This window comes from Parambassis ranga, chromosome 17 (genome assembly GCF_900634625.1).
Source record: "Parambassis ranga chromosome 17, fParRan2.1, whole genome shotgun sequence".
Classification (NCBI taxonomy): Eukaryota; Metazoa; Chordata; class Actinopteri; family Ambassidae; genus Parambassis; species Parambassis ranga.
This window is the reverse complement of record NC_041037.1, coordinates 8,772,872-8,786,800: the sequence shown is the minus strand read 5'-3', so window position 1 is coordinate 8,786,800 and position 13,929 is coordinate 8,772,872. Positions and strand designations below refer to the sequence as shown.

At 41.4% G+C, this 13,929-nt stretch overlaps 1 protein-coding gene across 1 annotated transcript; it reads right to left on the bottom strand.

The window, feature by feature from the left end:
- Positions 1 to 8,508: 8,508 nt before the first annotated feature.
- Positions 8,509 to 9,938, bottom strand: neurod6b (neuronal differentiation 6b). The gene is made up of 2 exons (XM_028427920.1): positions 9,826 to 9,938; positions 8,509 to 9,515 (listed from the first exon to the last, which is right to left on the bottom strand). Exon 2 carries the CDS (start codon positions 9,508 to 9,510, stop codon positions 8,509 to 8,511), a length of 1,002 nt encoding a protein of 333 aa, XP_028283721.1. The 5' UTR covers positions 9,511 to 9,515; positions 9,826 to 9,938.
- Between the last annotated feature and the right edge of the window lie 3,991 nt (positions 9,939 to 13,929).

Genomic DNA, 13,929 nt, shown 5'->3' with positions numbered 1-13,929 from the left:
TTGGCAGCCATGCCCGAGGATACCAACGCTCTGTCAGCCGTGAACGGGCACCATCACATGGGCTCGCCTAACTAATATGCTCGCCGTACATGTGCCTTTCTCATGCCTCATCTGTACCAGCCAGAGACAAAGGAATTCATTAAGAAATTTCACATGGCGTCGTTTTGTGATTTTGTCGGGATATAGTTAATTGGGAATTTCACACAAGCTAAGGTGACTGAGGAAGAGATTATCCAAATGAGTTCGGAAAAGTTAATTACATTCACTTGGCTGTGTGTGCCCCTGATCCGTCTGGGCCACACACAACAGCAAAACTTATTTTACTGAAGCTCATACAGGGTTTTTCTCTCACAACAATTTTTCTCATTCCCATGTTTTTTCTTCCTCTCTCTCTTTCTCTAATTTAGGAGCTGTTGAACCAACCCAGTCGCAAATCAAAATGTGTGATAGCTGTGTTGGTCCACAGTGCAAAAACAGTGCACACCCTTAAAACCTTAAAATATCAGGCTAGACCCTATACATACATCACCTTAAATGTAGTAGTTTCCATGTATTGTTAGATTACTTAGTGTGAGCATCCCATTTTAAACATGTTGGACCACATCAATACTGTACTTGAACTGAAATTTCCCAGCTTGGGACAAAAAAGTATTCTATTCTATTCTATTCTATTCTATTCTACAGAACAGATGCTGATCTCATAACCAACAAAAAGTGAACTTTGCTGAAATAAATCCCAAAAACACATCAGAATCAAATCCAAGAGAACAAAATCAACTCAATCAACAATCAACACAACTACATGAAAAAGAACACTATAAGCTGAGAATGTTCCTACCAGGAAGACAGGTAGAAACAATGGAGGGAAAATAAGAGGAAGACACAAACAAACATGATTTCCAAAATAGAAGTGAGAGCACAAGTAAAAACTAGAAACAACAAAAAAAAGTGTTTGACAAAAAAAAAAATTTCGATCATGAAAAACACCAAAATAACAGCAACATACTGCAGAAGCTGAACACAGTGATAATAAATCTGTGTATGAAAAGTCAAAAAGAACATTTTCGGCTCTTTGTGTTGTCCTGAAACAAATAATATTGACAGTAATACAGACTGGAAGGATCTAAGTACACACTCAGATTTTTGGTTCCATTTCCATCCATCATATTTAGCTGCTGCTTGCATGTTTTTGGGTATTATACAACCACAAGCTCATTTTCCACCCATGAGTCCCATCTCTACAACAGAGACTATGAGGCTATTATTGGCGCTGTGGGGACCAACATATCTATTACACATTATGATGTGAGACTGGCTCTTGCTGACACTTCCCAGCGTGTTTCATACCAGCCTGTCAGAAAACTGCTGTTCCGATAGCAGCGTCCTATCAATAGGAAAAGCAACTGACTTTACACCTTTAACATAATCAATATGCTTCTCTGTCCTGAGATTCAGAAGAAGTAACTATCACACTTAGTGAGAGAAAAAAACAGCATCACCTGACATAAAAAAAAACTTGTGATAATCATCATACTTTCTCCTACGCGTTTTATGCAGACATATGTGTGACACTTGAAGCTGTTATAATAGCTGGAAGTGTGAAGGAGAATATGCTGCTCTTGAGTGTTGTGACAGGAAAATGCTTTTTCAGATACAGAATTGGCATTTTCACGTCTGACACAAACTTGTTTGCCTTCTGCTCCTCCAGAAAGGCTTGTTAGAAGAATAAGATTTCATGCTTATTAAAAGCTTCTTTTTAATGACATGTTTTACCCATAAAAAATGCATTTATTGCGTTGCCTGACCCTCTTTGTTTTGAAGCTTCCACTGAAGCAAGACGAAACAAACACAAACGGACCATTAAACTGACCTTCAAACTGGTCCCTGTGAAAATCACAGGCTGTCACCACACTGATGGGCAAATTCACAGAAGTACAGCCTGTTTGCCTCCAGTGAGAGAGTGAAAAAATGACACATTAGATACTTGTTTTCATGATCCTCCTTTTTGAAGTAACTCTCACATAAACCTGTGAAGGTTTCCACCGCAGAACATAAAAGGAGGGCTTGCCTGGTTAGAAAGCAGCAGACTGTCCCCCGCAGACCGCCTTTGTTAGCCTGCTTATCTATAGTAGCTGCATAACATTTAACGTTAAAGCCTTGTTATCTCCTGTTTTACCAGAGACATGCATGGAGATAAAACAACACCTGGATTCTTCTGTGTATTTTTTTTCATGTTACCCCTAAAAGTTGCCCAAGTATATAGAAGAAAGAAAATAAAATCTTGTAACTTCTTTTGCAGCAGCCCTTCTTTTGAGGTAGAGGGGGGCTATATTTGACGACGGTACCGTTTGATGGTGCAATTGATGGGAAAGTTCTGAAGAAAGTCCCAAAGCCTCAGAGGAATTTGATTACCTCCATCCATTATCTGCACAGTGAGCAATCGTGAGGCTCACCATCTGTCATCCGTTTCATTTGCATCGTCAACACCTGCCCTGCCTGTTTATGCCTTCACATTTTTTATAAGCTGCCTTTCATGGCAGGGAAAAATGTTGACTTTTCCTTCTAAATACATTAATTCCACAAGTTCAAAGAACATATTGAAGACGAACGACTTGGTTTATCTACTCTACTCTAATCTATCTATCTATCTATCTATCTATCTATCTATCTATCTATCTATCTATCTATCTATCTATCTATCTATCTATCTATGTACATATATATATATATATATATATATATATATAGAGAGAGAGAGAGAGAGAGAGAGACAATATATGAGTGTGTGTGTGTGTGTGTGTGTGTGTGTGTGTGTGTGTGTGTGTGTGTGTGTGTACATGGAGAGATACATAGATAGATTTCACATTCTACTGTTTGTTGCAACACATTGTGCTGCATACACTCCCTCCTTTGCACCTACTCCCTCCTTCTCTCTCCCTCCCAGCCTCCTCCGTCCTCCCCCATCCATCCATCCCGTCTCCCATATCCCCAGGTGGTGCCGACGGCTGCGGGGCCCATTAGCGACAGAATTCCTGCCTCCAGCAGGCCATGCGTGTCCCGAGTGACACATTTTTGGACCGGCACCAAGAATCCAACCCTCCACAGACAGCTCACTTCCCTCTGCAGTCATCACAGTGTGTGTGTGTGTGTGTGTGTGTGTGTATGAGAGGGGGAGAGAGAGAGAGAGAGAGAGAGAGAGAGAGAGAGAGAGGCCTTGCGAGCACAGCATGAGTCCCACAGGAAATGCTTGAAAGGCAGTATGGGACAGATTGGTGATGGCGCAGAATGGACTAGAATACTAAAAAGAAACTCAAAGATATTCAGCTGTGAGATCATACATCGATGAGATGAGTCTCCTGCCAGGTTGGGACATTTGTTATAGTCATAACCTCCACAAAAAAAATCCCACCATTGCGCACCTGCACGTCTTATGATGCAAACTGCAAAGTATTCTCTTTCCTTGAAAGGATTTAATTGGATTTTGCTGACACACACTGTTGTTTGTTGATGCTCTTTGCCAGCTGATGCATGTGTACCAAATTTTATCTTACAAACACATCCTGTTCAGGGACGAGAACTACTTGAGTTTTTTATTACTTTTGCGTTCATTGCATACAGTGAAAGGTGTCACTGCAGTGATTACCTCGTCAGAGATGAGTGATATTTGATAGTCAATCAAAATTTTTCATTAATCATCGGGGGGAGTGATTATCAAACAATACGTTATGAGTTAAGAAAGAGCAGCAAGCCCTTTTAGTGTAGATATTATGAATGGATTCTTTCTCCATACTAATAGATAGTTAATTATGTACCTAATGACTCCTCACAAAGCACTATATAATTAGTCTAGATGAGCTGAGAAAGTTCCTACTTGTTCTTACATGTTTAATGTTGGTGATTTCTCATTTCCAAATGAGAATGTGGCTGATGGTTCTATCTATCTATCTATCTATCTATCTATCTATCTATCTATCTATCTATCTATCTATCTATCTATCTATCTATCTATCTATCTATCTATCTATCTATCTATCTATCTATCTATCTATCTATCTATCTATCAGAGAAAAACCTCATCATCACAGTGACTCCTGGGCTCAGCCTACTTTAAGTAGCAGCATTGTGTGAGTGTCATCTATCAATCTGCCGGTCTATCTCACATCATACTGCAGTCATGACTACCAGATGCTCACATTCACAGTCAAGGGAATCAAAACCACTTCACCCAGTAGCACCCGTCTCTCTCTCTCTCTCTCTGCCTGCCCTGAAATAGGGTGTTGCTGGGGTGTCAGAGGATCACACCCCTGTATGTTTCCCACCTGCTCCAGAATCCACCCTATATGCACTCCCCTATTGTAGCCACACACACACACTCACACACCCAGTCAGTGTACCCCTAGACAAAGAGCACAAAGCACAAAGGTGATGTAGTGACAGATGCTCCTGTCACATGTTTAGCATATCTCCACCTCTGAAATAGTACAACTGCAGGAGTCAGTGTCTCTCTGACTCCATCAGCGCTGCTATTCATAACTCATGCATTTCCCCCTTCAGACAAAAGCAGCTCTTAAACCACAATCCTTCACCCAATATTTATCCAATCTGACCAAATACTATAATTAATGCCTCCGTCTCTCCTCTCTCCTCTTCTCTCCTCCAGGCCAATATATTCCCCACGTCTCCCTCCCTCCCACCCTGCCTAACCTTTCAGTGCCAAGTTCACAGATAGAGAGAAAGTACTTCCTGTGAGAGGCCGGGCCGGCTGCCAGAGAGACTGATCCACCAATCTGACACGTTAATGAGATCCTGGCCCGTAGTACTGGAGTGTCAGGCCTCCTCTGCTGCAGCATCAGCCCTGCAGTGACCTGCAACACACACGCACAAAAGTATAGGCAAAATGAATCTCCATACACACACAAACACACACTTTTTAGAGAGGAGGGGTTCAGCTCCTTAAATCTGTCTAATTAAAACACCAAATCCCTCTACACCCCTCACCCACCAACCCAATCCTCACTTCTCAACCCCCCTTTCCACACACACACACACATGCTCGCACCCAACCCTCCTCCATCCCCGCTGCCACCACCCCCGATTCCGCAGGAGAAATGATTATTAGGAATTTAATGGGGGAACGTTTCCCATCCCACACCATCTGGGGCTTGGGAATGGCACAAAATTTGAGGATGCTTGCCGACATGGCGGGGAACATTATTTTCATTTTTCTTGACTGGTGCTCAGATTTTCAGACAGTGCAGGAAAATGCTCCTGATTACAATAAATTATCATAATATATTACAAAGTAAAATATATATGTGTGTGTGTGTGTCTGTGTCTCATTGAACTTTTCACAACTTCATATTGATGTTCTGCAACTTTTACCTATAGGAACACAGTTTGTTTTGCACTTATTATGACATCTCAGATTGCAATCCATACAATATATACATACCCCCCCCCCCATCTCCCATTACTGTCCTTCACCTCCCACACGAAGCCGAGCCATATGCTCCCTCTCTCTCTCTCTCTCTCTCTCTCTCTCTCTCTCTTTACTTCCTTCTTTCCCTCTCTCCAAGCTCGCTTAATGAGCTGCTGCATGAATGTAGGGGTGCGTGTACACATTTGACCCCGTGCTAAACTGCAGCACGCCACCCTGTGAACCCCTGTGGGCGTGAAACCCTCCTCCTTCCCTCTAACTCTTCCTCACCTCCTCATTGCCAAACTCTCTTTTGTGAAACCCCAAGAGAGATTTGAACCTGTGTTTTTCCTGCATGAACACAAACATATATGCACACACACACAACCCAGTATAAGACTGACAAGATGAGAAGCTTATAGATGGCCCGGTGGTGCATGTGGTGGCTCAAAGGGGGCCTAAAGAGGTGCATTTAGGGCCCCAAAGGGACCCTTCCAGTTTGATGATTAGATAGAAGAAGAGGAGGGTGAGTGAGGGAATGAAGATAGCAAAACAAGGCTTTTTAAAATTTAAAACACAACCACAATATTTGATCTGGATGATCAATAGTTCCCAAAATGCATTAAATGTCATCTCTAAATAAAAAGTGAAGCAGAAAAAAATGTTTTGTGTCGTTTGTTGTTGTATTTTTTATCTTTTTATTTCAGGTAAAAGATATAGGAATAATTTCATGTGTTTATCTTCATCTTGAGTTTGATGATAATAACTGACCAGGTCTGTGGCCTCAGTCTGCTGCTCTTCATTCTCAGTGACTAAGCTTTACACTTAAAACAATGGTAACTCTGACGCAAAGTGCAATGAAGTTGTACTATAAAGAATAAGTTTGAATGAATCACAGACTTTGTGCCATGTTTCTGATGACCCACTTATTCTAAACTTTTCATGCTTGGGTCATGTTTAAAAAAAGTCTTTTTGAATGTTTTATTGTTGACTCTGATGCTTTTATTTGTCCAATCCTGATACAAGTATGAGAGGATTTGTGCTCAACTACAGATGCAAATGTATAAATTGTATCTTGGCGATGATTTGAAAACATTTTTTTTTGTTTTCATGTTCAAGCCTAAAATTCATTTCTTTATACAAATTTATGAAGTGATCACATTGAATTATGTCAGATTATCGCTGATCATCACAATTTCGAGCAACCAAGAACCCGCAAATAAAAAGGGAAAAGCTGCGTTTCCGTTAAATCGCATTAACACATATTTGCACAGCTGAAATGTGAAGTTAAAAAAAAACAACAAACAAACAAAGGGAATGATTTTTGTGTTTGTGTGAATATCATTTTTCTTTTTTATTATTATTATTATTTCACAACATTTATGTTCCGTCTCGGAGGGATTATCGCTTCCACTTGTTTCCAAACTGGGAGGACTGGGATCAACTGGCTGCGCGCTCTGGCTGACATCCAACTCCTTGTGGGCATTTCTGACACAAATCAACCATCTGATCAGCTGAAATTAAATCAAATTATCTCCACAAAAGCTCTTTCAGATGAAGAATTTTAAAACATTTCGCAGCTTTAAGGTTTGTAAATGAAAATCACTTCAATGTAGGCCTGCGTCAACATAACCTCAGAGGTTATAAGATTTCATTTCTTGAACAATTAATATATAAAATTACGCCCGGGGCGGTTTTTTATTTATTGTTTTAACCATTTATTAATTTTATTTTGATTAATTACCTGCAGTCTGCTGTCGATCATTCTCACAGAAAGCTGAGAAGCAGCTTCTCCAACAGAAAGCCTCTCACAGCCTCATTTTATTGCGACAAACACATCACAAAACATTAACACATTATTTCACGAATATTTCGATCCATAACGGGTTTTTCAGGCGTGTGTGTGTGTGTGTGTTTCAGTAAATTTAATAATAATGCAACAATCATTCGGTTAAAGTTACAAAATCAACAGAATTTATGGGCACAGTCACCAACATTGTGCAGAAATATCATGAAGTGCATCACAGTTGTTCCTGGTCAGGAACAAGAAGTGTAAAAAGTTCACATCAAACTATCCAAAACTTTCATTTCGTTGCATATTGATGGTCATCATCTCTTCTTTTAAGGCATGTTGTTCATATAGTTTTTTCAGAAAAAACATTTTGTTCAACCTGACACAAAATGTTTTTTTGTTTTGTTTGTTTTTTCTCATTCCAGACTTTCAGCTGTGGTGAAATATACAACAATGCAACGTAAACAAACTGTCACAGAAAAGTTAACACCTTACTATATTTTTGTTCTATAATATATTATTCACATTCAAATTGACGGACTTGTCATAAATAAGCTTAAATAAATAAATACAATAATCATTTACATTCACCTCGTTACCACACTATTTACTCCAAATACAAACGTATTTAGTTTTTTTATATATCCCCACAACTTCCTTATAGAACCGAATCTGATGACATCATCACAGGGTCTCCAAATAATTAAAAATCAGTAATTTTGCTGTCACTGTCATCGTTTGTTTTTTGTTTCAGATTAAGAGATTGTGAGAAGAAACATATGATTTTGTTTAAAAAAGCAAAGATTGTATTTGGCTGCCTTGCATAGCTCAATTGACCTTTATTGCTAACAGACTGAACTCCAATCATGTCTCAGCAAACCTCCCTGACGATGAAGTGAAACATCTTTAGCTTTTCCTCAAATCATGATTCTGAAAAAATCACTGCAGCTTTACATCACTGGAATCTGATGTCCTGCAATTTCAGTCTGCACGTTAAACGAATTATGTGACATCTGACTTGAACATTTTAATTTTCTTTACATGACTGAGAAGATCTGCTTTCAGGTGGAGATCATTTATTTGTATTTTTTTTACAAAGCAAAGGGAAATCTGGTGTAACACTAACTGGGAAGATGTGAAACTATTTCCTGGCTTTTTTTATCATCTTTAAAATAAAAACTAAAATCACAACATGTCATTTAAATGGGTGTTTTGCAGCCTGTCTGAGTCCTTTTCTTTCCACTCTCGACATCTGTGGGGGGAAATTGCATCGAAACTTGAACTTTGTCCAGCTGATTGATTAATTGTGGTAGGAGCCATTAACTTCCCCTTGTGCTTGGAACGACTGGCTGCGGACGTGCAGATCGTAAGGAAAACGGGCCTCTGGGGAGACTCGGTACATGGAGTTGTGCGCAAGAGCCGTGCGCCCTGGCGCACTGCAGTAGCGCATGCCATAGTGGCTGCTCTTGCCGTAGTCTGGCGGGTCGTCGTGCTTTAGGGAGAAAATCCCGTTAAAGTTCATCGGTGGGCTCAGCTGGCTGTCGAAATGGGGGCTCCCGCTCTCCGGGGACGGGTTCTCGTAGTAGGGCTCGTACGCGCCGCTGTAGCTGTAGTGTCTGAACGGCTTGGCACTGCTGTCCAAGCCGCTGCCGCTATGGCCGGGGGGCGTGTTCATGTCCGAGCCCGGGTATGAGTACATGGCATCGTAGGGCGATCTGCCAGAGAACATGACCTCCCCGTTGTGGTCTGTGAGGAAGTTTCTGGCGTTCAGCTGCAAACAACCGGCCACCAAGTTGGTGGTGGGTTGAGATAATCCTTTGCACAAAGTCTGTACGAAGGCGAGCAGATCCGGTCTCTTCCCTGCGCTCAGAGTCTCCGACAGGGCCCAGATGTAATTTTTAGCGAGTCTGAGGGTTTCGATCTTGGACAGTTTCTGAGTTTTGGAGTAACACGGAACAACTCTGCGCAGGCTCTCAAGAGCAGCGTTCAATCCGTGCATCCGGCTGCGTTCTCGGGCGTTGGCTTCCTGGCGCCGTAGTTTGGACCTGTCCATCTGTTCCTTGCCTTTCTTTTTCCGGGGGCCACGTTTTTTAGGAAGCCCGTCCTCATCCTGGTCGTCATCTCTATCGTCGTCCTCTCTGTCAGAGATGTCGTCCTCGGCCTCCCTCATGACTGAGCTGGCCCTGTCCGGGTTGTGTCGTTGCTCCTGCTCCAGGCTCTCAGGTGAGCTGTCACGGGGATAATTGGCACCAAAGCGAGGCTCACAGATCATATGAGGTTCATCGAATGGCAGTGTCAACATATTTCCTGCGAAATCAGAGCGGAAACATAAACTAGGAGGACAAAGTAAGGCACCGCCGTCTTTTGAAGGTTGTCAGTTAATTACCTTGTGAATGAGTCCTCCCAAGAGGAAGAGTAACAAATTGGCAGAGTCAATGTCACAGCGTGCTACATTTTCAGAGGCACTCAACTTCACTTGTGTGAAAAATAACTTAAAAGCCCACACGTCTATTTGGTTTGTTCAAAACAACAAAATATCTCTACGCACAATTTAAACACCTGACTCCAAATAAAAAATATTAATATTCAATTTCATATTAATCAAATGTATACCAACCTGTGGTCAGCGTGCGTCTTGCATGATCCCAAATATCCCCTCTGAATCTGCGCAGCAGCTTCTTGTCTCCAAAACCACAAAATTAGAAGAAGGCGCTCAAACCTGAGCTCTGCTGTCTGCTGTGCTGTGATCTGATCTTCCTCTCCTTATCTCTCCTCTCTCCTCCACCTCCTCTCTCTCTCTCTCTCTCTCTCTCTTCCCCTTCCCTCTCTCTTTGAGGAATGACACTCATGCCAACAGCGGGTACCCATGCCATCTGCCGCTGACGTCTTGTGGCAGCCGAGACCACGTGTTCAGCGTCCCATGGGACCTCCATTCCGTACCGATCATCTGGCAGCTCCGGTAATGGGCACCGGGAGGCCCGCGTTTACCGTCAAAAACACAGACCGGAGAGGGATAACAACTAATATCTGCATCTCACCGTGTAAGAAAGATGAATTAATGTGTTTTTGTTATGGGAAAAAAAAAACAAAAAGGGATGTGGAGAAAAGGCTTCAACACTTCAACAGGTATAGATAGATAGATAGATAGATAGATAGATAGATAGATAGATAGATAGATAGATAGATAGATAGATAGATAGATAGATAGATAGATAGATGAACTGTATATATATATATATATATATATATATATATATATATATATATGTAATGTATTTAGTGTTAGGCCTACATTTGACAAAATGATAAAAATATGATTCAGAAAATATCACTGTTATTTTACTGAGTATAACCCTCAACAAAACACAAAACAGGCCTGCGAATCAGTCTTGGAGATTTATAATTGTTTAATATGTAATGAAGGGATTTGATAGTTTTATACTAATAGAGTTGACCTTTGACCTTTGAACTTCTGTCATTTGGTAGTTGGAGTATGAGGTGATGAGTGATGAAATTCTTTATATAATTTTAAGACACATGAAGGTCACAGTTATCTCTAACCCCCAAATTCTAACCAGCTAATTCACTGATTCCAAGTCAGAATGTGTGGGATGGTAAAAGTTGTGAGGTATTCAGGGAGGTCAAACCAATAAAAGGACTAATTCAACTGCCTGGATGAATGACACACAAAAGTGCGGTTTTCTTCCCCAGGTAGAAACATCTAATTCAGATTCAGTGGAGAAATTACAGTACATCTGTACAATAACAAAAAATGGAGGCTAAATCTGTGACATGTTCTTGTTCACAGATCCCATAAAAGGTCCAAAGACAGAAAAACTGTGAGTTAACGCACAAGCTGCAACCAGAAATTCCAGCAGAAAGCCACGATGCGGACGAGCACGGCAGAGAGCGGCGTCCTCGGCGCTGGTACCTCACAACCATACACATTAAGCTCACCCAGTGGAAAAGGCCCAGTGGCACGCTGCCAATTCCACACAGGGGCACAGCTGGCACTCGATATGGGTATATGCACTCCTCAGTTATGTGGAACACACACACACACACAAGTGCACACGTATGCCTGTGAATGACCTTGTTGCAAGGAGAATCAATTAAAGCTAACTTATCAATCTCTGTGTATTGGACATTACAAGACATCGATCAGCAGTGAGATGAGTACACCTGAGTTCAAAGAGCATGCAGGTCCCGGCGACAGCGTGTACACACAGCGGTTAACGCACAAACGCTTAACCTAATGTGTGTGTGACACAGAGCCAGCAGCGTGTGGACAAACACACACTGTACATCATAAAAAAACACACACACACACAGTCCCTTCATCACTGCAGCCTCCCCCCCACAAAAAATGCCTCAGCTGGTCTGCTGATCGTTTTGGTCCAGCACACACACACACACACACACACACACCAGCATCTGAAGAGTCAAACTCCCCATCTCCGACTAATCAGTTGACTGCACTAATTGCAAATGCAAATATGCAAATTTATATTAATTAATTACTCCACTAATTAGTTCTCTTGTCTTTTCAGGTAATAAATCATGGTGTGGTTGAGAGAGAAAGAGAGAGGGAGACATGGCAGTGATCTTTGTGTCTGCTAGAAATCTGTATTTGACACACGGTGATGTTTTCAGGACAGATTTTATCAAACCGTCCTCCACCGAGACACTTTCCTCACCGCAGCTCTGACTAACTTGCTCTGTTTATGTATTGTTATCTAAACAGTGGAAGCATTGTAATATGGAAGGTATAGCAGAGGTTGGAAAATCTGAGTGTCTTGCTGACAGTTCTTGCCTGTCAGCTCTTTTAATTATCACATTATCAGCTTTTAAAGGCACGGCGCGTGGTGCAGAGCTGCAAATGAAGGCGCCGCAGATCGCACGCTGTGAGTTGCAAGCATTTCTCAATTGATGTCAGCAGTTAAAGGGAATATGCGCCAGCCATGGCGATGAGTGGAAGGTGAAGTGGTTGAGAAGGTGGTAATGGTGTGGTGATCAGACACCATTCTGTCCACAGTATGAATCAGAGTTACACCCTTCAGGTCACTTCTTCAGTAAAAGCTCTAAAAAAAAAACCCTTCAGTGTTGACACCGGCTCTGTAATGAGCTCTGCAACGCTAATTTTCTGTTTCTCAATTAACTAACAACTCTTTGTATTAGCTTACACAGAGCTGAACGTACAATTATCTGAACCCCAAACACAGTTAAATAAGGAAGTGCTTAAACTGTGTCACATACAAGTGCTAGTCATTAATTCCGAGTACTTGCTGATAGATAAACACTTCAGCTGCTCTCCAAACACTCAGTCACACAAAACATACCCATATTTGTTATGACCTCTTTTTTTGTCCCAAGCCACGACACAGAATCAGCACATCATCACACATAGGTTGATTTTCAGTGATCCCAATATATAATCATTTGGACAAGGTACAGACTTGTTTAAAGTGCCATCTTTCCTCAGTGTTCATTATGCAAATGAAAATGAAAATTATTTTAAATAAAGCTGGGAAAATTCAAAAATCCCAAAACACAAAAATTAACTTAAAGAGAGCAAAGTAAACAAACTATGGACACAAAAATCTAAACTGAAAATGTAGAAAACAGACACATGAAGACAAACAGAGCAACAGCAGGACTAAAAGCACCAGGTGGAAAAACAAATAGGGCAACCTGACAGGAAGTAAAATACTCGATTATCACAATAAAACACAAAACATGGAACTAAACAGGAAGTAAAATGATTAGGTATTTAAGGCATGAGATGATGAGCTGCACTTACAGCCTGAGCAAAACCACACACACACAAAAGAGCATACGCCCTATCCAGGTTAAATAAAAACACATTTATTGACTATGGTTGATTTTTATTACCTTCACGTACCTGTGTAGGATCTTTCTTTATTTGGAAAATTTATGTGTTTTTTTTATTATGACTGGCATCAGTTTGAGTGTGAAAATAGGATTAAAAGATTCTTTGCTTTGTTCATGCTGGTATATTTTGTTTTACTATAAATAAAAAAAAAAAACAAAAAAACAAAACAAACCGCAACCACAAAAAATAATTACAATTGTCAACAAAATGTGATTATATGATAGTTATGACTAATTGCAGACTGTGATGTTGTGTAATACCACTTTCTACCACAAGGCAGGACAGTGCGTAAAGTTAGTAAACACGATACTACTCACGATAGTGAGCAGCACGGGGGCACCCCAGGGCACGGTACTGTCTCCATTCCTGTTCACACTCTATACATCGGACTTCAGACACTGCTCACAGTCCTGCCACCTGCAGAAGTTCTCGGATGATTCTGCCATTGTGGGCTGTACCAGCAGAGGTCGGGAGGCGGAGTATATGAGTGTGGTGGACAGCTTTGTGGAGTGGTGCGGACAGAACCACCTGCAGCTGAATGTCACAAAGACAAGAGAGCTGGTGGTGGACTTCAGGAAGCACCAGACACTCCCTAACCCGGTCAGCATCAAGGGTACCAACGTGGACATTGTGGACAGCTACAAATACCTGGGTGTCCACATTGACCACAAACTGGACTGGTCCACAAACGCAGAGGCAATATACAGGAAGGGACAGAGTCGCCTGTATCTACTGAGGAGACTCAGGTCCTTTAACGTCTGCCAGACCATGCTGCAGATGTTTTACCACTCGGTGGTCTCCAGCGTCATCTTCTACGCTGTAGTGTGC

Excerpts from the sequence above, each read along its gene's own strand:
- neurod6b (XM_028427920.1), bottom strand. The coding sequence starts at position 9,510 with ATGTTGACACTGCCATTCGATGAACCTCATATGATCTGTGAGCCTCGC.